Consider the following 24,287-nt stretch of genomic DNA (forward strand, 5'->3'; position numbering starts at 1 on the left):
TTTTTTTTTTTCTTGTCATTGTCTCATTTTCTTTAAACAAAATTGCGAATTCAAATCCACCCTGATTTCGCTCAGGCTTGCGGCGGCGCGAGAGGAGCGAACGTGTTTCCGGTTCCGGTTCCGATCCCGGTTCCAGTTCCGTATCCGGTTCCGGTACCAGCGTCCCTCTGGAACTCGGGGCTAACGAACCCGTCGATGATAAACTGCACCACCGCCGAACTCGGTGCTCTTCAGTTGACCAGGAGCGGCAACTCTCCGCTGCACCCCGGCGCCGCCGCCGCCGCCCAGTGGTTCGCCTGGCCACCGAGATTCATCCACGACGTTAACGGGGCGAGAGTAACCGGCGATTCCCAGGGCCTCCTGGACCAGAGATCGAGCGACGCCACCGTCGCGGCGACATTCGCCTTCCACTCGGGCGTTACGTTCGAAAGATCCGAGATCCTGAATTTCGAGGATCTCAAGCTCAGAGCGGAACTAAGCGCCGCGGGGTACGCGCCGAACGCTTCCGGTTACCCGGAATCGAAAGCGGAAGAGCGAATAGCCGAGCCGCCCGTGCCGGACATCGTCAAGGACGACTCGCCCAAGGTTCGAGATGAGGATAAACTAGATCGGAGGGAGGAAGATCGAAACGCGGAGGAGGCGAACGTCGACTCCAATCCCGAAAAACTTGCGATCACCCCCAGCGACAATGAGACGCCGAACGAGGAGCGCGAGGGGGACGAGTCGTCGGCGGACAGTGACGAAGAATCTAACGGCCAACTAGCGGCAACGTCGGCTTCGAATTCGCCGAGCAACGCGACCGCCAAGACGACGAAAATGTACCACATGTCACAAGGGAATTCGGGAAGTTCCTCCGGAAGATCGTCGGCGGACAGCAGCGATCTGGAGGACTCGGCGTCGCATCATTTCTCCCGAGTGTTCGTCGTTAACGACGACTCGTCGACGAGCGACAACGACCCGGAGGACGTCGAGGACGTCGAGGACTCCGACTCCAATCGAGAGATCGGTATAACGCTGAGGCGGGTAACCGCACTGCCGGAAGACGGACCCGTGGTGCTTCGTCACGTCAGATTTCTGGACGAGGATCGGGGGACCATAGAAGTCCTGAAGAATTCCGACAACGGGGATACCAAGTCGATCGTACCCGGAATAGGAGGCTCGTCGCCCTCGATAAAAAGCGCGACGGAAGACACTAGGAGACGCCTGAGAGAGGACAACATCCGACTACGTTACGTGCGGAACTTCGATCCCGAAGCCAACGAAATTTACCTGGTGGACTCGAAGGAGGACGAGTCGGAACACAAGATCGAACTGAAGGCCGTGAGGAGTTTGGATCCCGACGCGATCGAGGAACGCTCGCCGATTCCCGACAAAGTGCGGCTGATCGATTTGAAAAATAAGAAGCAAATTTCGGAAGCGAAACTACCGGTGAACGAAGCGCCCGAACCCGATTCCCTGATGCCCGAAGTATCGGACAACTACACGATTGTTCCCGATTCCTTGGAGATAAACGAACCTGGTTTGAACGATAACTGGAGTAGATCCGGCGACCTGGATGAGATCACGTCCGATAACGAAACCTTAAATATTCCATCGACTGGCGACATCTACTCGGTTGTCGATGAACGTGATTTCGAATCACCCGCAGCGAACGACGATCGCGATAAGGAATCACCGGGTGTCCTTCGTTCTTCCAAAGATAAGTCGAGTTCGGTATCAGCGGTGGTTTACGATGATATCGCGTCGGCGGCGGCAGCAGCTATCAAAAGTGAATTCGAAACACCGAGTATCGGGATGTCGGTTAACAGATCGAAGTCGATTTCTTGCTCTCCGTCTTCCTCTTTGAATCTTACGGGTACCAGCGACCCCAGCACGACCGGAAGTAGTGACACAGCTACCGGAAGCGAGGTGAGCAGCGACGAACTTCACGAGTACGAGGTTACCGCGTGGTCCCTGAACGACCCGGACGAAGATGTGGACGACGACGTCAACGATGACGACGACGACGACGATGGAACCGATAACGACGGTAGCGATAACGATATCGATAACGGCGCCGTCAATAACGACTTGATATCCTCGCGGAAATCGCGATCTCTCCTCGGAAACGATCGAACGAATCTTGTTACGAAGGGGGAAATTTTCAACGTCCGTCACAGTGACGACGCGTCGGGTTCCACGTCCGACGGATGTTCGACCGACGAGGGTGGCTCGAGTCGTCTGGACAGTGGCGTTGCGACGGGAGTCGAGGACACCAATCCCTCGGGATCGCGAACCGACGAGGGCGGCGCGCCGTCCTTCGAGACGACGCCCGCTGAATCAATAGATTCGGTCCAATCCCCGGCTGCAGGGCGACGATTGCCAGATGCCGTCAGCGTCGTCGGTCTCACGGTTGCGTCGTTCGCGACGGATCGTTCCAACGATGACAACGTCGACAAGCGTTCCAACGACCTAGTAAAAAACGGAGATGAAAAACGATCGTCGAACGTCGTCGGCCGCGAAACGACGAGGATCGCAGCGGTACCGATCGACTCGATCGAGTTTTCCGAACCCCTCGACGACGTCGAGGTCCAGCGAAAATACTCGGGTGCCAGCGACCGCGAGGAGGAGATCGGAGGAGCCGGAAGCGGGACGGAGGACGCGGACGCGGGGAACGGAGACGGAGACGGAGAGGTAAAGGAGTCGTCGGCGATCGTCGACGATCACACTGTGAACGACATGATATCGATAAAAATTCACGAGATATTCAAGAGCGTGGAACGTCTGAAAGTCGACGTTGATCGCGGCAATTTCGCGGTAACCCGCGGCGACAAAGGTGACGACGACGACAACGACGACGTCAAAGCTGAATTTACGGAAGAGAGCGGCGTCGAGTTTAGAGGTGAGAGGAGCGAATCGAAACAGGTGGAAGGGGGCGTAGAGGAGCCGGCGCGTGGACGGTCGACGGCGCAGGTTTCATCAGTCGAGCGACGCCCGCCAGCGACGAATGATGGCTGGAACGTTGCCGCCGGTTCTAACGCGACCGATAAAAAACCACCGATCGAACCTCGACAGCCAGCTAAAAACGCGCAAAATTATCCCGGCAACCGTTACAAGAGTCTAGTGATGATAACCCAAGGTACCTATCAACCGGTGAACGTAGTGACCTCGGATACCACGACCCTCCTCCAGCCCGAGGAGAGCCCTCCGCCGCCTCCACGAGGACTGGCGGGCTACTACCACCTGGCCCTCGAAACAGCGGCCGATTTTCCCCTGAGGAACGGAACCGCCGGACCCCGAAGACCCCCGACGGTCAAACGACCGACGACGGCCCAGCCTCGAGCGGTTCCCATCGAACCGGAAGTAGACAGCGGTTTGAGCGTCGGCAGTGCCAGTGAAAGTGACGACGTGCAATCGGTGAACGGTGCCCCGAAGGCCGGTGCAACGGTAACGCCGTCTCCTCTCGATCACGGCAGTTCGGCGGTTCTCGATCGCGGTGGTGCCAGTGCGGTCGGTACGAGTGTCGACAAAAGTTCCGCGAACAATGAGCAGCCACCGGGTGCCAATGGGGCGTCCGGAGTCGTCGTCATCCTCGAGGAGGGACTCGCCGACGACGACTCATGGGTGGAGGAGGTGTCCCACGACGAGGACGAACAGGGCGGCACAACGGCGACGGAAGAGAGCTCCGAGGACGAGGCAAACAACGTTGGGGATCGCGAGGAGGAGCTGCGGGGCTACCACCGCCAAGCGATCGACTTCACGCTCCACACGATCGTCGAAGAGTCCTGCGAGGAGAGCGAGGCCGAGCCAACCAGTCTGGCGATGGGGAGCCCGCGGAAACAGCGACCCCCGTCCACCTCCGAGTTAGAGAAGTACTTCTTCTTCGGACTGAGCGAGGGGGTGGGCGGTGTCGGGGGTACGCGCGAGGCGGACAGCCTATCGGAAACCTCGTCGATATACTCGGAGGGCCTCGAGTCCCTCGGTCAGGACGAGGCGGGCCAGAGCACGGAGAAAAATTCGCCCGAGTATCTGACCTCCTCGTCGTCGTCGAGACTCGAGAAATACTTCCTTTCGGACTTTCTGGGTTTCGATCGGGACCGACGCGATTCGGACGGTTCGGTGGGCAGCGACTCCGAGGGCAGACCGAGCCCCGAGCAACGCAGGAAGAGGCTCGTGCGCGCCCGCGGTACCGGACGATCCCACAGCTCGTCGCTGGACAATCTATTGGCTCTGACACAGAGCTCGCAGAATCTGAGCTCGCAGAATTCGCTGCAGGATCTGAGTATGAATCCCGATTCGCAGGAGACTCAGTCCGAAGGATCATCGACGGAAACGGACGGCGCGGACGATCAGATGCCGGCCTTCGGTACCGACGGACAATTCGACACGGTCAAACGGAAGAAGAAGAAGCCGAGAAATCTGGGCACTCAGAGCCCGCGGATCCCCGACGATCGGAACAAGACCCCCGAGCCGATAATGATCGACGCTGACGGCGATCTGCTGGAGGGAGGAAACTCCGAGGACGACAGAGCGAAGACTCCGCAGCCCGACAGCACCGCCAGCTTCTTGACCTCCTCGCAATCGGCCGACTCGAACCGAACCAAACAGCCGCTGCTGCAGCCCTCGGACTCCGCGTATCCGGTCGGACGTGGCAAGCAACAGCAGTTGGAATCCGCTCGGGGCAACGGGGGAGGAGGCCAAGGGAACGAGGTGAACTTGGCGAGGAACAAGCAGCACTCCAGGGATTCGGGATTCATCGGAAGCTGCGACGACCTGCTACAGCATCAGAGGGTCTCGACGTCCGTCGACGGACCGCAAGGTCCGAGCGGTGGACAGGATCCCAAGAAGGATTCGCATCACGACCGTAGGGCTAACGACAGTTGCAAGAAGGGCGGCAATTCGTCGTGCAAGGTGGAAGTTCCCGTTTCCCAGGTGACCCTGGCGCCGCCTAACGCCTCGCTCTCCAGAAAGGACAGTTTCAACAACTGGTCGAGCGACGAAGAGACGAATCTAATGATGTCCAAGATGCGTCAGTTTTTCAAAACTATGGTGGCGAATTCGAACAACGGTCACAACTCGACCAATTCGAGCGCCGCGTCGCCGGCGCCGAGTCCACGTTTGCCCGGAAGTTCGCCGCGATGTCGCATACCTAGTCAAAATCGTACAAAGCCACCTCAACTGGTTTATTTCGAGAACGAGCTGACCAGACTGATGAAAACCGTGCCGGGTATCCGCGACGAGCAGGTCAAGGAAATCGTGGAATACCTCAGCTCGGAGGACACTTGGTCCGACTCGTACGACAGTTCGGATTACACCAGTTCGGATCTCGAGGGTGCCGGTGGCAGGAGGTCCGCCTTGCAGGAGCAAATTTCACAGAGCTGTCAGCAGATAATCAGCAAATTCGACACCACCGGCGGGGCGGCCGCAGCGGAGTCCCCGTTGTCCGGCAAGGAGTCCGTCACCTCCTCGCAGCCGGCGCAGCCGTTGAACTGCAGAGACACGGCGTTCGTCTACCAAAAACTGGTGCAAAGCTTCACGAAAATGACCGGCGACGGGGTCAGTTCCGACGCGTGTTCCACGCCGCACAGCAGTCCGCCGCTGATAGCCAAAGTTATGCACCACATCGGCAGCAGGCTGGTCGCACTGATGCACGAAGTTTCCGAAGGCGGTCCGGCCGTCCAGCCGTCCTCCTGGCGCCGATATCCTCACCACAGGACACCCTCGTCGGCGAGCACCACGGAGGACGACGACTCGACCTCCGATTCGGCCAACACTCCGGCGCAACACCAGCTGCCCAGATCGAAATCCCACGATCCTTTGCTCCTCCTGAACGGCCACCCCGCGACGGGCTACCAGGAGGGCGAAGAGCGGGAGGCCAGCGACAACGAGCGTTTCTCGTGGCGAGGAAGTTTCGAATCGGCGCTAATGCCGGCCGACTCGAGAACGAAACTGAGTCTTCTGGCTTGTTCGGGTGACGTGAGCGCGAGTGCGTGCGCGTTGGCGATGGCAGCAAAAAGAAGAAGCGCCGGCGACCTGCTCTTCAATCCGAAGAGTCTGTCGAGGGAGCAACTCGACAGGGTCAGAAGTTGCGGTTCGATAGGCGGCGGAACCGGATCCATAGAGGACAAAATATGGAGCAACAGGAGAAGGTCTTCCGTTCCGGACGCGAACACCAGAGGCGAATCGGGTGAGAACGCGATCGTTTTCTCCTTTTTTTATTTATCTACTTCGATGTCCTCCGCGAAATTTTGGGAATCTATTCGAGCTCATCATGCGATGCGAAATACCGCGAATTCCTCACTATTATATTCTAGTTTCCCCGGCTAGAATTTCGCACGCGAAAGTATGCAACGAGTACCCTTGACATTTGCAGGAGCTTCGGCTGGCGACGACGATACGGAGGACGAACTCGAATACGGCGGTGATTCGCGCGCCACAACGTTACCTCGCGGTTTGCAATCGGCGGCGACTGCCACCAATTCGTTGCCCCGACTACCGCCGGTTTCCACGGCTTCCGGTCCGGTCACCATGCACAAAGCCCACAGTGTGCACTACTTCCTCCAGCAGCACAACAACGTAAAATCGGCGCGTTATCGGCCGCCCGGTTTCGCCAGGAACAATCTGACCGCCGGCGCTGCGGGTGGACCGAAAAGGGCGGTAAGCGCACCCGGACTTCAACTTCCGGTAAATTTGACCTCGGCCGGAAAACGGGAGACGGCCAGGAGTCGAAGACAAGCCGTATCCCTCACCCCGGGTAAGTGACATTTGGGCTTATTATACCGATGAACCCAAAAATAATACGGTTTATACACAATGTAGAAAAAAATGTCTGGCTCGCGCACGTGTTCGAGTTGAAAAAAAAGAAAGAAAAAAAAAATCTTCGCGTGTACGCACGTGCGTGTCCATCGCACGCGTATTAGGATTATAGTAACGGGGGGAGGGTGGGGGGGTGGAGGGGACGCGCTAGTTCATAGCACAAATTAATGCATTCGCGTTATCAGGCGAACCTGCACGCGCACACTCGTTCTTCTGTACGCAACTTCGTGCATCTGCTGTCGCCGTAATTTTAGTGGTCATGCGACGAAAAACGGTGGCCGCATATTGTTCACATTGTGGCGTATCGAGACCACGCGATTCGACGAAACAATTTTGACCAACGGTCACCGTCGTTATTTTAGTCCAGTAGAGATGGCTCAAAAAAGGGGGTCACTTCCCAAGAATCGGGGGGTGCGATCGGCGAATTGGCAGCGTAAAAATCCCCGATACGCACTCCCTGATTTCTCACAGAGTGAATGCTACAGTTCTACTGGACTATGTTTTGCAAAAATTCAACGACAGCGTAAATGGCGCAAAAAAAGAAACGAATTCGTTGCAGAGTAATTAAACGGATTGATACTATGTTCTGAATCACCTTCACTTTCGATCTGCTTACATAGAGTAGGTATTATTATTATTATTATACTCCTTGTTTTTCTTTCTCGTTTATCCTGACATCAAGATATCTGGGTGCGGCCTGCGAGTCGCTCCTAGGATCGAAAGTATACGGAGGGTGAGAGAAAAAATTGCATCCCTATCAGTTTCCCATAGTCACCCTTGTGTACACGTGCACTTTGGACGATCGTTAATGTGTCGGATATAGAAAAAACGAACCACCCTAGGCTCACCACGAAAAAATTCACCCGCTCCAATCCATCACGTATTATTAGTCAGCCACGAAGCGTTGAGTAAAATTAGAGAAAATTAGCGACTGGTTGGTGTGCTGCTGCGGCTAACGACAAGGAGATGACGGATGTAAAATAAATCTCCCATCGTTTTTGAGGGTAAAAAAAATCAAAGAATTTCAGCGAGCAATCTTCGAATATTTTCAAGGCCGATTCCGCGCTCGGTTCGGGTTAACGTATCGTCATCGTCATATTTACATACCGATCGATATTACGCGTATAAACATCGGACTTACTTATAAACGTATACCATATCCTCCATCCGTGCACATATTTACGGCGTTCTCGTAGATCCATAACCGGTGTGGCAATTGCTAGATTATAACCATTGAATAAATAGAGAGAATAAAACCTAAGAATGCTCGAGTCACGCGTTCGTATCTACATCAATGAACCAGCAACGGAATAATTTCGGCACAGTTTTTCCATTGAAATACCTGTGTACGACTCTCCTGTGCGCAAACAAACATAAAATTTCAACATCCCCCGGAATGGAATTTCCAAGCTGCCGCAATTAATGAGTCAGGAATGAAAATAAAAAAAATTAAAAAAAATAAAGAATTTCACCACGCGAACCGAAACGCGATATCCAGGTGATGGAGTCTAGGGATTATTAATCGTCGAAAAAGAGTGAGCAACCGAAGGCAAAAAGCATGCAAAAATAACGACGTTACCCGTTAACCGTAACCCTGATGGAAGAAGTGCTTTATCGCGATTGACAAAGAATTCGCCTTGAATACCAGCGTGTCGTGTACGAATCCTTTTGCCGATCGTGACACGCTGCGTGTGCGAAGCGTTGAAAAATCCGCGCCTCGCTAATATCACGAAAGTAACGAATATGACGACCGCGACGCTACACAGCTATAATACGTACGCAAAGTTTAATACCTGAGGAGGTAGAGAGCAGAATACATATATATATATATATACAACAACAGAGCGGAGTTAAAACCAAGCGGCAGCAAACCAAGCAAGGAAAATATAGCCGGCCACCTGTAGCAGCAACGTTGCCAAGTCTCTTTACCTTTCCTACCTGTATGACGTACGCCTTTATACTGTTATACATTGTGATTAAATCGTGCTTTCCCCGCAACTGCGTATCTAGTCTCGGTAGGCGCGTGCCCCTCGCATTTTTTCTCACCGTTCGACCCTCGAGCGATTTACGTGAATTCGTAAAAAAAAAAAAAATTCACCACCCCGCTGTACACGCCCCCCCCCCCCCCCCCCCCTGTCATCTCGATATCGCGTACAACCCACCCCTCGAATCTCAATTCGAATGAACACCGTTGACTACAAATTCGAAAAGAAAAAAAAAAAATATATACCATCAAATCTAAGCGGAATATGAAAACCACAGCTGATTTTTTTTTTTCGATTTTTCGAAACAATTCGTGGCTCAATTTGGGCAACGGTCGAATTACGTTGGAAGAGTGTGAATCACTGTCGAATTAGAAAAAAAAAAAAATTTATCTTCGGTCCAAATATTGAAAAAAAAAACCAAAGGGACCTGCGCTCGCATTTTCTCACATTTTGAAATTCAACCAGACATTGCCTTTCGCGAATAGGACCCCCTGGGGTCATAATACAAACGAGGCATAAGTATATATATACTCTGTGAGCGTGAAAGTTGTTCCCACAAGCGGCGTTCGAATCGTCGAATACAATCTGTGCGTTCCGTAGGGCGATTTAAAAGCCGAACATGTCCAACTATACATGGAAGCAGTTGCACCTCGCAAACATAGCTGTTTTACATTCCTATCTCGAAAGTCTTACTTAACGGCGCGTCGTGCTCCTCTTGCGATATAATTATATTCATCGTTATTAACCGCCCGGCGTATCGTTCGTATCGTTCGAATACCCGACAGCGTTTTTTAGGCGCGATCATCTTCACGGTAGCCGAGCAATCTGCGGTAGGCAGATACGATATTACCGGACGGATATTACCTGTGTTAAAGTAATCGATCCCCGTTGAGTATATCAAAAATCGTTACGACCGCTGTAATAATTCTCAAAGAAAACCGCGCGATTGCAGTCTACGATCAATCGGTCGTGCGGATAACCGGAAAGGCTTTCGAAGGCTCGTGGCTCAAGGCTTCGGGATAAGTTGGAAGATGCGGCGCGTAAGCGCGGTTAAGCGACGAACGTGTCGTACCTCCGTGGCGAGGCTGTACACGGTACACGTGCGGCATTGGCGATTTTATGTTTTTCGATATCGTCGTCTAATCGTTCGAAATTATTTGATCTTGGTACATATATATATACCTGTACAGAAACTGCTGCTGCTGCTGCTTCTACTGACCCGAATTCGTCTTTGCTATCGAGGTTGCCTCCACTTTCTAGAAAACATTATTCTTCACAATACCCGGCTGTAAGCACGGCGGCTGTACACGGTCAACGCCTCTCGATTCCGCGGGTACAATTATAACGAAATAGAATTAGAATTGAAAGAAAGAAAAAAAAACAAATTGAAATAAAATACTTTTAAATCGCAGCGTGAAAAAATTCATAAATAATAATAATGATAGAGTAGACGTTATCGGTGTGTACGATACGCGCTTTCGATTTCCAAAAAGTTTGAAATTACGCCGGTTGTTACTCGTGTATCCTGATTACGATGAAAACTATAATTAATCCAGTATACACAACGGAAGTAAAGAATTCTCATCGCAATTTAAATATATATGTATAAATTCCGCGCGTCTAAGGACTGACCATTTTAGAAAAGCTATTAAAATCCATTTCGAATGACTAGGATATCGACGGGCATCGATTATCCCGTCAGACGTCCGTGTAGTTTTTTCTTTTTGTTTTTTTTTTACGAAAATAGGGGGGAAAAAAAAAATGCGAAAAACGATTCGCTTCGACTGCCTACGATTACGTGGGCGAACGGGATAGCATTTGCACCCACGATTGAAACGGCGTTCCCGACTCCACGAACTTCGGTATTACGGCATTAGAATACGTAATCTCATACACGAGTCGCGGTATATACGTCAACCTCGAAACTTTGTGCCGCGAGGACGTAAATGAATAAATAAAAAACAAAAAAAAAAAAAAAGAACCCGTATGAAAAATGTACTCAATCCGTATCTTCCGCACTGTGCGGCGAAGATTAAAGATTACATAATATTATCCCACGTGAATTTCGATCGTAATCTCCCGTCGAAGCCGCGACATCTCGATTTGTATATTCGTTGTTAGAATTCGCGGTCTTTTTTTTTACTTTTCTTCCCCCCTTCTCTCGAAATACAAAGAGCGATTGCTCCAATTATTTTCGCAGAGAGAAAGACAGAGAGAGAGAGAAAGAAATGCACGCAGCAGGAAATGGGTCACCTTATCATTTCTCGCGTTCCGCCATGAGTACAGCTGATTGTATGTTTTCCAGCCTCACCTTCTCTAACGCGATTTCGAACACGCTTACGCGATAAAAACAATTCACACACACACGCGCGCGCGCGTAGTACGGTGTATTAGCCGGGAAGTCGAATTGATAAGCGTGTAAAAGAGACCAATTAAATAATGAAACGTCGAGAGTTACTTTCTGCCCAGCGACGACCGCGAAGTGCCACGAATTTCGTCGGAGTGAGCGAGTGAGTTGACGGGCCTCGGGGATCTCCCCGTGTTTTTTTTTTTTTTTATATCGAGACCTCACGGTAAAAATACTGCACTCGGAATTCCTCAGTAGAGTCTCGTCGTTTAAATAACCCGCCACGTCATGAGAAACCATACCGCAAATCTCGGTGCTCGGTTATTGTAAACGCGGATGTCGTCCAGTCGAACACCGTAACTATATATATATACACAGAGACAGATATACAAACGGAGAAAAAAAGATCTCGGGGAATTCTGGGCCGGGTAAGCCCGATCGCGTATATTTCTTCTGCAGTTGTACGCGAACGGTATTGCAGTCGATCGTCGACGTTGCGGAGGACCGAGTCCCGTGGGATGGCGGCGTCTAGATTTTCGAAAGCTCGTTATTCCACGTCGTACGGCGCGTTACGCGAATGATGGCGGGTAAAGTGCGTTATTCGACGTTCGTCACGAGGCAAAGTGACGACCCAACGGTTCCCGAGACGAACACGAGACACACGCACGGTTGTCTGGGTCGGTGTTGGCGTTTCTGTTGTTGCGAGAGTTCCGGATCAAGCGAAAGTATCGATATCGATACGGCGGTGGCATTGCTCAGGCAGGAATTGAAGAGGCGCAAAGATGGTCCGGTCGAATACACGGACGCCGACGCGTCGGCGACAGGTATTTACCTGAATTCGATGAAGCGAATCGACTTGACGGTGGAGGAATCTAAGCAGGGGACAACCGGCGGCGGCGTAGGCGGTGGCGGTGGCGATGAATCGGTGGATCGCGACGCTACGCGGGGAACGATTTCGATGGAACGGACGCAGGATTGCTGCGACGCTACCGTCCAAGTTTTTTCCGAGGAGGAGACTTCGTTTTCCGTGAGCACACCGAAGGCCAAGGTATCGACGACGAGAACCGTCTACTCCAGTCGAACGGTGTCGTTGGAGGAGACTTACGAAAAATTAGCCGGTTTCAAAACGAAGACGCAGTCGCCTCTGTCGCTCGCGAATGTCACGGAATCCGCGGCGGGTGGCGGTAACGAGGACAATTCCACTTCCCTGACGATCGATCAGGAACGTCAACGCGACACCGATTCAACCGGCAAAAACAGGAGCGATTATTCGACGGGAACGGACAGCAGCGATGAGATAATGAATCTCAATAGACGAAAAAAGAACACCATCAGGTTCTGCGATGTTCCGGATATCAGGGTTACCTCTTACGGTAATCTGGCGAGCGACTGTTCTCTTCTCGAGAGTTTCTTTTACACGTTTTTCGCTGATTGAAAAAGAGAAAGAGAAAGAAAAAAAATAAATAAAAAGCTGCCTCCGGTTGACCGCAGATATTTCGCCCACTTGCCGCGCAAAAAAAAAAAAAAAACAAAAAAACAAACAAAGTGCGCAGCTGTTTCGGCGGAAATCTTAACCGGCACAAAGCTTCGCTTGATGATTTTTATTTTCCGAATAATTTTGTTGGCCAACTTAACAACGCTTACAATGCACGTTTTTTTTTTATCGCAAAGCTCAATTACGGACGAATATATGTATGTCCAGAAGCACGACGCTTTTTCCGTATATCCTTCATACGTCATTACACGTCATGTATTCGTTACATATCCTCATCGTTGTTGTAATATAAAGACTTGGTTATCTCAATTTTCGTTCTCGTGACTGCGATGTCCGTTGCTAATGAATATACGTACGTACATATATCATATTAGTTTTGTTCGAATTAACCGCACACGCAGATTAATCACGAGTATCTCATACAGTATAGTGTAACGATCGTATCCATTATCGCTCGGACGATTAATCCGGACGGCGTGAATCGTATCGACGAACGCACGGCCGCGGTTACAATGAATTCACGCGATAAAATAACGTTCGACGCATCCTCATATCTTTAAAAAACGAAATCTGCTTTCGCTCAATTCAGATGACGGTAGCAGCCTCTCGGAAGCTTGCAGTACGCCCATAATCGGTGGTGCGAGAGGTGGCAGTACATCGAACGAGGACGAGATGGACAGGAGTCTCCACGCGAGTCTTCTGGGCACCAGGGCCTCCTCGTCGAGCCTCGGGGTGAGTAAAATCTTCAATTTTCCAAATCGGAAAATCCGAATCGAAAAATCTCCCTTTCCCTAAGCAAACTGATCGACGGATCGACGGTCGATTTTCAGGCGAGGTCCGACTCCATGGCTTCGGTGTACAGCGGTGCGGGTGAAGGAAGGTGGTGCGGATCGGTCGCCGTTAGAGGTGAGGTGGAATTCGCCCTCGAATACGACTGCAAGCAGAAGACCTTCGAGGTCCGAGTGACCCAGTGCAGAGACCTGGCGCCGGTGGACGTTAAGAGGAACCGTTCGGATCCGTGAGTTGAGAAATTGATCGCGTCAAATGAAAATCGGATTAAGCTCAACGACCAGCGAATTCACCTGTTCTACAACGTGTCGAAATTACAGGTACGTCAAGGTCTACCTACTGCCCGACAAGTCCAAGGGAGGTAAGAGAAAAACGAAGGTGAAGAAGCACACCCTGAATCCAGTATTCGACGAAACGTTGAAGGTTGGTAAAATAATTTAATCATAGCCGGATTACGAGCGTTCCGAAAGTAACTCGCGATAATTAATTCGAATTTCATTTTATTTAAAACTGTAATCGCTAACCGAAAGCCGACGTTTCAAATTCCCCTTATTAGTTCCACATGAGCCTCAACGGACTGGAAACTCGTACGTTATGGCTGACGGTGTGGCACTCGGACATGTTCGGGCGAAACGATTTCCTCGGCGAAGTTCGAATGGCCCTCGAAAACAAGATATTCGACGATCCGACGCCGAGGTGGTACCCCTTGCAGGAGAGGGTGAGTTTTTTTTTTTTTCGAGAAAAAATTAAACTTCGCAACTCAAAAAATGGTCCCTAAAATTTCCCCGAAATTTCCGACAGTCCGAACCGTTCGACGACCCGGTAACGTACAGAGGAGAGGTGATAGTGGGTCTGAAATTCGTACCGCCTGATCCGACGGGGCAGCAACAACAGCCGCAAGATAAATCGAGCGACCGCGGCGGTTTGAGCGAAAAATACGGTTCGAAAGCGCGGAAAAGTTGGAGCAAGGGAGCGCTCCACGTGTTGGTCAAGGAGGCTCGAAACCTCCAGACACGCGCGAAACACGGCGGCACTTGCGACCCATTTTGTAAAAGGTGAGCGAGTGTTACGCTCTTCTCCGTTGCGACCGAACCGTCCGCGACCCTCTTACCGTCCACTGATCAACGAACCCTCGATTATTTTCAGCTATCTTCTGCCCGACAAGGGTCGTTCGGGTAAGCAAAAGACTAGCGTGGTTCGAAAATGTACGGGTGGTTCCCCGGTATGGGGTCACACATTCGTCTACAAGGACGTCAGTCTCCAAGAACTGGCGGAAAGGGGATTGGAACTGACGGTATGGGATCACGACAGAATAGCTAGCAACGAGTTCCTAGGTGGCGTACGTTTCAACCTCGGCACCGGTAAGTAAAAAAATTAGCCAAAAGCTTTTTCTTTTTCGTTCGAACGCGACATCGAATATACAATTGAATTTTCAATTTTTTTCAGGCAAACACTACGGAAAGAGTGTCGAATGGATGGACGCGACCGGTCGTGAATTATCATTGTGGCAAAGCATGCTCGAACGTCCGAACTTTTGGGTCGAAGGTGCGGTGACGTTGAGGCCAAACCTCCACAATCATACGCGTAATAATTCCACATGAAACACACCTCCTCAACGACGGTTAATTAACTAATTCGTTTCATCGTTCATTCGTTGGTCGATTCATTCTTTACCGTCGTCCAATAATTGTAACGGCGAAAAGACTATCAGATTTGTTGTGAGAAAAAATCGCATCCGACGAGCTGCCGGCGATATTATTGCATCGAATTTTACGGTACTTAAACGTCCTATACCCTACGGTCTATCGCGACGACGATCACCTTATCCACAAATAAATTATCATCGATTGAGATTGATGACGATTAAAAAAAAAAATAATCAATGAAACTAAAATTACTCAATATATAATTGAAGAGGTATATAATGATAGAAACGAATAATGAAACCCGCCTCGTATGATGTAAACGTAACATAATATGAATGATAATAATGATGATAATAACGATAATTATAATATAATAAATAAATAATAAAATTAACAGAGATGTGCCTATGCGATCGCGCAGTATATTATAATACTGATAACCTTCAAGGGTATATGTATAATTATAATATATATTTCACGATTACCGAATTTGGATGAATAATAAAATTTTGGAAATAACCGTTTTCGGAAATTATCTAATGTAACATAGGATGGTGAACGAAAAAGAAGAAGCGAGTGAACAATATTTTCGTCGAAGGTTTTTTTCTCCCGGCGAGAAAAATATGCTTCTATACAATTATTAATATTAAAAAAAAAAAAAAAAACAAAGAAAAAACAAAGAAAAAGAAAAGAATAATCGAAGGCAAGTAATATAACGCCTGTCAATAATTTTTTATAAATATAATAAATCAATAACGATCGACGATTCCCGGTCATCCTCTTACAATTACGATACCTAGATACGATAATAATGATTTTTGGTTTCGAATATCTTGTATGATAAAAATTTGTGTTTCGTTTTTGAGTTGTTAAGTTCTCTTTTTTTTTTTTTCTCGATGAAAATAGCGGAACGGTGGATTTAACATGTTAAATACGCTTGATTTCCCCCCTTCAATATATTACGTTCGATTGATAGACAGAAGAAAAGGTAGAGAAACCTTGTCAAAAAAAAAAAGTCTAAAGGATATTAAGTTAAGTTTGTACCTCATAATTTCAAAAAAAAAAAATGGATCACAAGGCTGAGCTAATAATTCGTACTTGATACGTTAAGTCAAGTCTTTGTTATTATCAATATAAATTAATAAATTTAGATCCTACTTTTAGCCCCTACGCTATATTATATCGTATAATTAACGTGATTCCTGCGATAATTGTGTTACGAAGAAGAAAGAAAAGAAATGAAATAAAATAATGAAAATGAAAAAAATTATTAGACTAAATAGACCGTAATATATTAATATCGGTGTAAACGATCGATTATTAATAGTAATAAAAATAATGAACTAAACAGGGTGAAAAGATCTACTATTAACTGCTTACGAGGCTGTATTATTTTGCTATCCTCATATTTGTCCTACGACATTTGTGAAACGGTTAAGGTCTCGGACAATGAAAGCATTTTGGACACGCACTATTATGCAAGAATAGCATTTTGATTAACGAGGTAAATTTATAATTAGCGGATAAATTTACGTATACTAGCATGACTCGTTCGTAATAAGTAAACTACACCTAAGGCATATCCAGTAATTAAAATTATAGTAATATCGATGATGATGATGATGATCATTATTATTATTATCATTAGTATTATCGTCGTCATTGTTAAAAAAAAAGAAGAAAACAAGACATGATGGAATTGATGTTATATTTATATTCTATATAAAAATATATACGCGATTGTATACATGAAAATAAATCTTTTATATCGTTTCAAAAAAGAAATCCAAAAATAAAAGAATCAGTTTCAATTCTTTGATTTCCATTTACGATAAAATTAATATCGCATTCATCGGTGACCAAGAATAATTTTATTAACCGTATTTTTTACTTATGATTAAAAATATATTATTTGTTTTAGATTAGCTGTCATATTTAGCTCGTTGGTTTACTTTAACATCAGTCATTGATTTAATGATAATATCGTCGAGTGAAGAAAGACGAATTGAGAATTCGTGATATAGTATAAATGTTAAAAATTAAAAAAGAAATCTAAATACACAAGTTGAATACGTTCAAAGATCGCTGTTGCTTATAAAACGATTTCCTTCAGAATTCTTTCCAGAGTATCGATATCTGCACTTTCCATAGGCGCCTAAAAAATAAAAACGAAAGAAGAAAAAGAAGGTAACGACGCAGAAGAGGAAGCGAACTAGTTTCTAAAAGAACTCGTGGTAGAAATTTTTTTTCAATTTCTACTACACTCCGAGTAAAAAAAGGAAGAAGAAATCTTCGGCATACTTTTTAATTCTGACGGTCCCCTGATGGATTTCGGTAACGGTGTGTAATCAGGATTATTCTTTGCAACTCTTTGAAGAAAATTCGAGTTCGACTGTTGTCTGTTTCCCTCTACCGCTGCCGAGAATTCTTCTGACGTGAGGGCCGATACGTCGGGTAAGTTTACTTTTACCATTTTCATAAAACGTCCACGTTCCTTTGCCTCCCTACGTTCCTTTCCCGTTACCGGTCGCGAATCGAGAAATTTTAAGGTAGAAGGAAGCACGTGAACGGCGTAGTGACGATACCGTTCGTAGTCGTCCTCGTCGTTCGAATTCGGATCCGTCAGCTGATCGGGAGATCCAGGATTTCCGAGTAGACTTACGTACCTCAAACAAGGACAACACTCCTTTATGCGATCCAGAGCATTCTCTATATCCGACAACTGAGAGAAGAATTTAAAAATTTTTCTTTCCGATCAGACAGACACACTGCAATCCTAGGCGAATATCTAATTAATTTCGCGGTTATAGAATCTCCTTTTTGCTTTTCTTCTTTTCTCTTGTGTAACACGCATTTCTATTATGTTAGTTTACCGTAATCTTCGCATAACATTACAAAATCGGTGAAACGTGAATGATCGTTTTCAATGTGTGTCACGTACTTGAAATTGATTGAAATTCGTTACACGCCAGAACGCTCCGACTCGCACGGACACTATTTTTTCAAATCGCTCGTACAAATATCTGCGCTGCAGCTATGCAAAGAAATTCATATCCTTCGACGCGTTTTTGATTTTATAATTTCCGTTACCGCAACAATCGCGTTTACTGTAACGAGGAGTAAAACAATCCCTCGAGCTATCAATGAACGACTAAATAGATAAAAAAAAAAAAACTTATCCAAAATTTCATTGTTGAAAATTAGACCTTATTGTTGTTTACGCTCAGAGTTGTAAGTCCGGGTAATCTTGGCAAGGTATTTAGATCGCGAAGACAGTTGTTATCCAATACGAGTTCTTCCAGGTGTATAAATTCCTTGAGTCCCGTAACAGAGACGAGATTATTATAAGATAAATCCAGAGCCGTACAATCTGGTCCAACGAGTCCAATTAGACCACCTGGTATTCTCTCTGCCCTTTGTCCCGTATACCAAGCCTAGATTTTTTGTGATAGACGATATGAAAAATTGAGAAGATCATTTATCTACTCGATCAGCGATCGAAAAACACAGAAATTAATGAAGATTCGTACTACTTTACCCTGTTTAATTGAACGGTTAATGCGGTACGGTTAAAATCTTGTTCGTTCTTCATCGCCATTTTGAATGCAACAAACAACAAACACAACCACGACCTCTCGTTAGTGGAAGATATTTATCGTATAAAGAACTAGCACGGTCTATAGTGCGATACGATCCCGTCGGAGCAAAGTGCAATTTAAAGTGTTAAAAGTCTCTAAATCCGAGAGACATTTAATCGGGTATCTATATATCGCGGCTCGTTGGTCTAGGGGTATGATTCTCGCTTAGGGTGCGAGAGGTCCCGGGTTCAAATCCCGGACGAGCCCTCTTACTTTTGCATCGCATAGATTCCGAGGATTTTCTATTTTTTTCATAGTTTAATCTAAGCAAAGTTCCTTTTGGTGCGTAAGTGGTAATGTACGACGCATAGTGATAAAAAATAAGGATAAGAGGTAAGGATGAAAGGAGAACGAAAAGCAACTATCGGCTTCGATCCTAGGAGCTCTGTCACGCTACTTTCGCGGTAGAAAGAGGAGGAAATACTGTCACGTCTCTTCTTTAAAGGCTATCAGGTATTCTGCGTTCGTAATCAGGATTCCGGATTCCTTGACGCGTCGCGTTCTCTTACAATATTTTTTGTAACCACGCGAACAAGAACAACGAACGGTGAGCGGTGATCGGATGTTCGTTCTCACCTGATTAGCGTTTCAACACACCTTCTTTAAATTACCACTACTATCGTGAATCGGTACGCGACACGCCAATCTATGCACGGTTTTGTTATCCTAGTACAATATGGCCGCGGTGACACATTCGCTGGGCTGTCAAATTGGCTTGGGATACGCCTAAATTTCAATAGTTTATCATTCAATAATTAATAGACAGTGGACGAGGATGAAAATTTTAAATATCAGCTGCTAGTTTATACTGCATTGGTACATCGGAGGTGAGTTCGACGAATCCTTTACTATGTGTACTAAACAAATAACACGTCTGCAATATTTTTACCCTACACACATTGGCTATTGCTAGAGCTATAGGAAACAGCAGCACCTATCTGAAAGTATGTATCGTGCACTTGTACATACCTATGGCCTATTTTTTCTTTCAACTTCATTTTTAAGCATGTAACTAGTACGTTGACTCGCATTTGGCACGTACGGTTTTTAAATTTATAGGATAATTCTAAAACCTTCGAATCATTAAAACCAAAATGTTATGAGGATTTCCCCGACACATTAATTACAATCCAAAGCTACAATTTATAAATTAGAATTCACAGAGCAGAGCTGCAAATGCTGTTGATTCATGGTATGAGAAAAATAAAAATATTCTCCACTCCCACTTCTGTTATTTTATCATCCTCCTTATGACTAATCGTAAGACCGATGTCTCACCTCCCCTCCTCCTCTTTTGCTTGTGCATTGCCTACATTTGACATTTAGTCTTCTCAATTATACGAAGTCATACCTCAATTTTCTTTAAATACTTTAAATTTGTAATTTATTCAACTCGTAACAGAGAAGCCAGACCCATGGTTATGGAGGCTATCGTGGAATATAATTATGAGGCACATGAGTCTGATGAACTAACCATCCGCAAGGGCGACCTCCTAAAAGACATACGGGTTATGCCCGGCGGTTGGTGGGAGGGAACTTTAAGAGACAAGCGTGGCATGTTCCCGGATAATTTTGTCAAGGTAACATCATTTGAAATAGACCCTACTTTGTTCAGAATTTAATTGAATATACATAAATAATGGAATAGCAGAACAATTTTCAAGCCCACCCCTTTCAATGAAAGTGATCGCTTTTTCTTATAAATTCAGGTGATAGAACCAGCAGCAGGCTTGGAAATGGCTACTGCTGCCAAAAGTGAAGAGAACGTAGTTTTGCGTAATGGAGGATCGGGTCAAGCAAGAAGATGGTGTAAAGTTCAGTTCAGTTACGAACCGTGTAACGAAGATGAACTTGCCCTGACTCCTCAGGACTCATTAGAATTTTTAGGAGAAGTTGAAGAAGGTTGGTGGCGTGGCCGCCTTAGGGGTAGAATTGGGGTTTTTCCATCAAACTTTGTATCCCCTCCGACTTATGAAGAACACGACAAAGACAAACACAAGAGAGAATTGTGTAGGGTATTATACCCTTATGAGGCTCTGAATGAGGACGAACTCACTCTTGTTGAAGGAGAAGTTGTGACCATAATCTCCAAGGATGCACCTGACAAAGTAATTATTCTAAGTCTGATTGAGGGATTGCCCTGATAGTCTGCAATAATTTGCTGCAGCAATTAACGAGATATTTTTTTTTTCAAAGGGTTGGTGGAAGGGAGAATTACGAGGGCGGATTGGCCTTTTTCCCGACAACTTCGTCGAAATTTTGGGCCCTAAAGGAGATCAACACGAACAGCACGAACAGCCGATATATCCTTCAGGAAAATCGAGTATTAGACACAGCGTAACTACAAAACGAACAGAAAAAGCACACGCCCGGCGAAGTCTGGACACTCACAACATTGCACAAACTGGTATCTATGATTTTAAAAAACTTCTACATCTCACACAGATTAGCCTATGCACAGCTGCACAGCACACATCGATTATTAATCTACTACCGTTTTAGAAGGGACCAGAAAATCTATGACGTCAAGTTCTTCGTCTTCATCTTCTGTTTCGGGATTAACTGGAATCGGGGGTGGTAGTGGAGATAAAAAGCCTAATGGTAGTCAGCTTCTAATGACAAGTCTAAAGCGGCTAGTTGGTGGGGGTGGAAATAGCAGTAATGGCAGTGGTGCCAGTAGCAGCGTGAGTGGATCGGTTGGGATAGACGACGAATTAGATGGTGTACAGAGAGGAGAGGGAGCACCTCTATCCCATCCGACAGCATCTCGTGCCAGGTTACCCAGACGACGGCCTCCAACGTCCCAGCACTTGCGCCATCATAATGTTGTCAACAATAATCCCACGCCAACCACATTGCAGATAGTACGTCTACTTTTAGTGATTCAGAATCGGTTGAAACTACGTTTGCGTAAATTTTCTCAAAAGTACAATCGTTTGTTCCCTGAGTCAACCTCTTATCTTTTTATCCTCAATTGATACACGTGCACACAATGGTAGAAAATGTTTACCTCAACTGATAAGAAATACGACGGTTGCTTAAAGATAAGAAAAATTGAATCAATGGAATAATTCGCTATCATTATTTCACAGGAATCTAACTTGGCAAATGGGAGCGTTGTCACACCTATGGAACGCTTGCGTGAAGAGGAAGGAGATGGGGAGAGCAGAACTGCTAAAGGCAGACGAATGCCGCCATGGGTAATTCATAACTCAGCCCCCCCTTTGCCAAATTAAAAAAGAGTTTTCTCCCGCAATCTAATTGTATCGAAATAATACAAACACATTCTGAGTTATTCATCTATATGCACAGCTATAACTATTTTACTATCCTCAGGTCGAAGAGCTCAAGCTGAATCAGTTAGAGAGGAGAAAGACTAGCCCCGTTGATAGGCCTGACAAGCCCGACAAGCCTGACAAGCCTGAGAAGCCAGAAACGAAAAAACCAAGAAGTAGCGACGTTAGGTTGGTTTATTCAATTTTTATCAATGAAAAAATCATCCTCGTGAATATAATTCTACATTTTTCACGTTCAGTAGAGTTACAATGATTGGAGATCCAAACATAAAACCTGATATGGAAGGAGATCAAACAAGAAGAATCGAAGAAAGCCCGCGGGCAAAAGACGCAGAGAAAAGTCCAATAGTGGAAGGCTTGGAGCAGCCTCCAGCCTTTGTTCCATATCCCATGTACTGCCAACTACTCGAGAGGGTGAGTATTTTTTTAAATTATGAAAAATGCAGCTGCATTTTAATGGAATGTCTTTTTGTTTCTTAAATTCGCCTACTTCAAATGAGTCTAAAAAACATTCTAATGATATTTCAAAAGGTTGAGATGCTAGAAGAGACAATTGAGCGCCTAAGAGAACAGATCGTCCCACTACTACAGGCTAACTTATCAACGTCCAACAAATTATAATTGTTATAAATTATTACAGTTAATATTCTTCAACATCGACTAATCATTCCTTTTTTACGCTTGTTACAATCAACTTTGATTTTATATTATTATTTATTCATATTCAAATGTGGCAAAAGTTTTCAAAAAATCGATGTCATATCACAGAACCTTAACTAACGAATTTTCAACATTCCGCCATCCTCGGCCCATCTGTACTTATATCGGCAAAAACTGGACTCTGATTTTAACTGCCACGATAAACCGCCCTACCTACTATATCAAAACGGGAGCTCCAGTTGCGGGTAGACTGTTTCTGTTCATTGATTTTGTAATTTAATTTTACCTTTTAATCATTGATGCATTTAATTATTATAAAGGTACTAATTGATTCGTATTAATCGTTTTCGTTTTGACTGACAATGAGTGCATGCCAGACGACTATATATCTTAGAGTATATATAGACATAAAATATGTATTTGTAAGTACTTGAGTCATCAATCTATTTGTTAGTCGCGAAATTGCTTCCATTATTCAACGAATTCGCGTATAAATTCCACGATGATCGTTGTTGATAAAACGATCATCATTTTATACATAATCGTCGCCATGAATTGATAAATCCTACACGTTTAATGAGATGATGGATAAATTGTTTAGAACGAAAGAAAAAAAAAAATATACCTTCGAAAGTCTTATACGACTAGTAAGATTATAACGAAATTAGACTAAAATAAATTTAAGACGAATCGTACATTGTACTCAATTTAGGTTTAACTTGGCATCTATCATATGAATTTCTGTTAGTCAGCGAATGGTTGTTCCGTCAAATTTGTTTAATCAAGTTCCAAACTGATCTATACCCTGCACCCATTTTATCAAAAATAGCCCGCATGAATACAAACTTCCAAGCCATGAAACTTGGACATTCCTTTTACTTTATACACTAACGGTGCTAATAACTTCTAGATATTAAATAATGTAACTAAAAAAGGGTTGTGCGAATTACATTTTCACCTCTGAATCAATTATTGGGTCTCAAGAGAACCAGAAATCCAATACAATCTCTATTTTAAAGATACAATCAATCGAATATAAACCCCTTTGGATTTAATTTTTCATTCATTGACCAATTATAAAATAATTAAGTGTGGGAAAATTCATTAACTTTCACAAATGACTTGATGAAAAATTTTCTACCGCAAAACGAAGTATTAACAAATATGAAACTAATGTTGTGAATTTTTTATCATAAGTCTCAATATTATTCTACATAATATATATGTATAACGAAAAGCCAACATGTGAATGCAATTTTATGTAGTGAATATCTAAGTAATGCATTGCTGTGAGACTCGTAAATGGTCTAGAAAAGAGAATTTTTAGCAGCATTTATATAAAAGTATTAAGATTTTTGATTTTCTTTTTATTGCCTCGACGTGTCCATTGATGTATGATTATAAACTATAAGAATATCGGATGATATACAGTATACATATATACATCTAAAAAATGAAAAGAATAATAATAAATAAGACAAAAAAAAACTTGTAAGTAAATAGAATAAAAATTTAAAAAAAAAAAAAGAACTTAAGAAAAATATGAATTTAACGCATAGGTAAAATATGTAAATAGAGATTAATTACGTTTATATGTTCTTGTGCTTTGCGCCAACAAGTAAAACAATGAAACAAG

At 45.5% G+C, this 24,287-nt stretch overlaps 3 protein-coding genes and 1 non-coding gene across 6 annotated transcripts in view; 3 read left to right on the top strand and 1 right to left on the bottom strand.

The window, feature by feature from the left end:
- Nucleotides 1-15,631, top strand: part of LOC105691685 — a 30,600-nt gene extending 14,969 nt beyond the window's left edge. For both annotated transcript variants that reach the window (XM_012410390.3, XM_012410466.3), the window contains exons 10-18: nucleotides 76-6,166; nucleotides 6,353-6,733; nucleotides 13,212-13,354; nucleotides 13,453-13,640; nucleotides 13,732-13,834; nucleotides 13,968-14,129; nucleotides 14,213-14,466; nucleotides 14,558-14,772; nucleotides 14,858-15,631. In XM_012410390.3, coding sequence (XP_012265813.2) covers nucleotides 76-6,166; nucleotides 6,353-6,733; nucleotides 13,212-13,354; nucleotides 13,453-13,640; nucleotides 13,732-13,834; nucleotides 13,968-14,129; nucleotides 14,213-14,466; nucleotides 14,558-14,772; nucleotides 14,858-15,012 — 7,692 coding nt within the window. In that variant the 3' untranslated portion in view covers nucleotides 15,013-15,631. The remainder of the gene's footprint in view (nucleotides 1-75; nucleotides 6,167-6,352; nucleotides 6,734-13,211; nucleotides 13,355-13,452; nucleotides 13,641-13,731; nucleotides 13,835-13,967; nucleotides 14,130-14,212; nucleotides 14,467-14,557; nucleotides 14,773-14,857) is intronic.
- A 1,227-nt stretch (nucleotides 15,632-16,858) lies between these two features.
- Nucleotides 16,859-18,795, bottom strand: LOC105693585 (leucine-rich melanocyte differentiation-associated protein-like). The gene is made up of 4 exons (XM_012413617.3): nucleotides 18,596-18,795; nucleotides 18,264-18,491; nucleotides 17,359-17,779; nucleotides 16,859-17,212 (listed from the first exon to the last, which is right to left on the bottom strand). Exons 1-4 carry the CDS (start codon nucleotides 18,653-18,655, stop codon nucleotides 17,133-17,135), a joined length of 789 nt encoding a protein of 262 aa, XP_012269040.1. The 5' UTR covers nucleotides 18,656-18,795; the 3' UTR covers nucleotides 16,859-17,132.
- A 35-nt stretch (nucleotides 18,796-18,830) lies between these two features.
- Trnap-agg lies at nucleotides 18,831-18,902 on the top strand. Its single transcript has one exon. It is a non-coding gene; the product is annotated as a tRNA-Pro (tRNA).
- A 273-nt stretch (nucleotides 18,903-19,175) lies between these two features.
- Nucleotides 19,176-24,287, top strand: LOC105693580 (SH3 domain-containing kinase-binding protein 1). Of its 2 annotated transcripts, none has more exons than XM_012413611.3 (9): nucleotides 19,176-19,522; nucleotides 20,098-20,275; nucleotides 20,405-20,803; nucleotides 20,892-21,102; nucleotides 21,198-21,559; nucleotides 21,788-21,895; nucleotides 22,032-22,159; nucleotides 22,231-22,405; nucleotides 22,523-24,287. In XM_012413611.3, exons 2-9 carry the CDS (start codon nucleotides 20,111-20,113, stop codon nucleotides 22,610-22,612), a joined length of 1,638 nt encoding a protein of 545 aa, XP_012269034.2. In that variant the 5' UTR covers nucleotides 19,176-19,522; nucleotides 20,098-20,110; the 3' UTR covers nucleotides 22,613-24,287. The 2 variants fall into 2 exon arrangements, with proteins under 2 accessions (XP_012269034.2, XP_020711959.2); XM_020856300.2 differs by having other exon boundaries at nucleotides 22,234-22,405.

Source organism: Athalia rosae, chromosome 7, assembly GCF_917208135.1.
Source record: "Athalia rosae chromosome 7, iyAthRosa1.1, whole genome shotgun sequence".
Lineage (NCBI taxonomy): Eukaryota > Metazoa > Arthropoda > Insecta > Hymenoptera > Athaliidae > Athalia > Athalia rosae.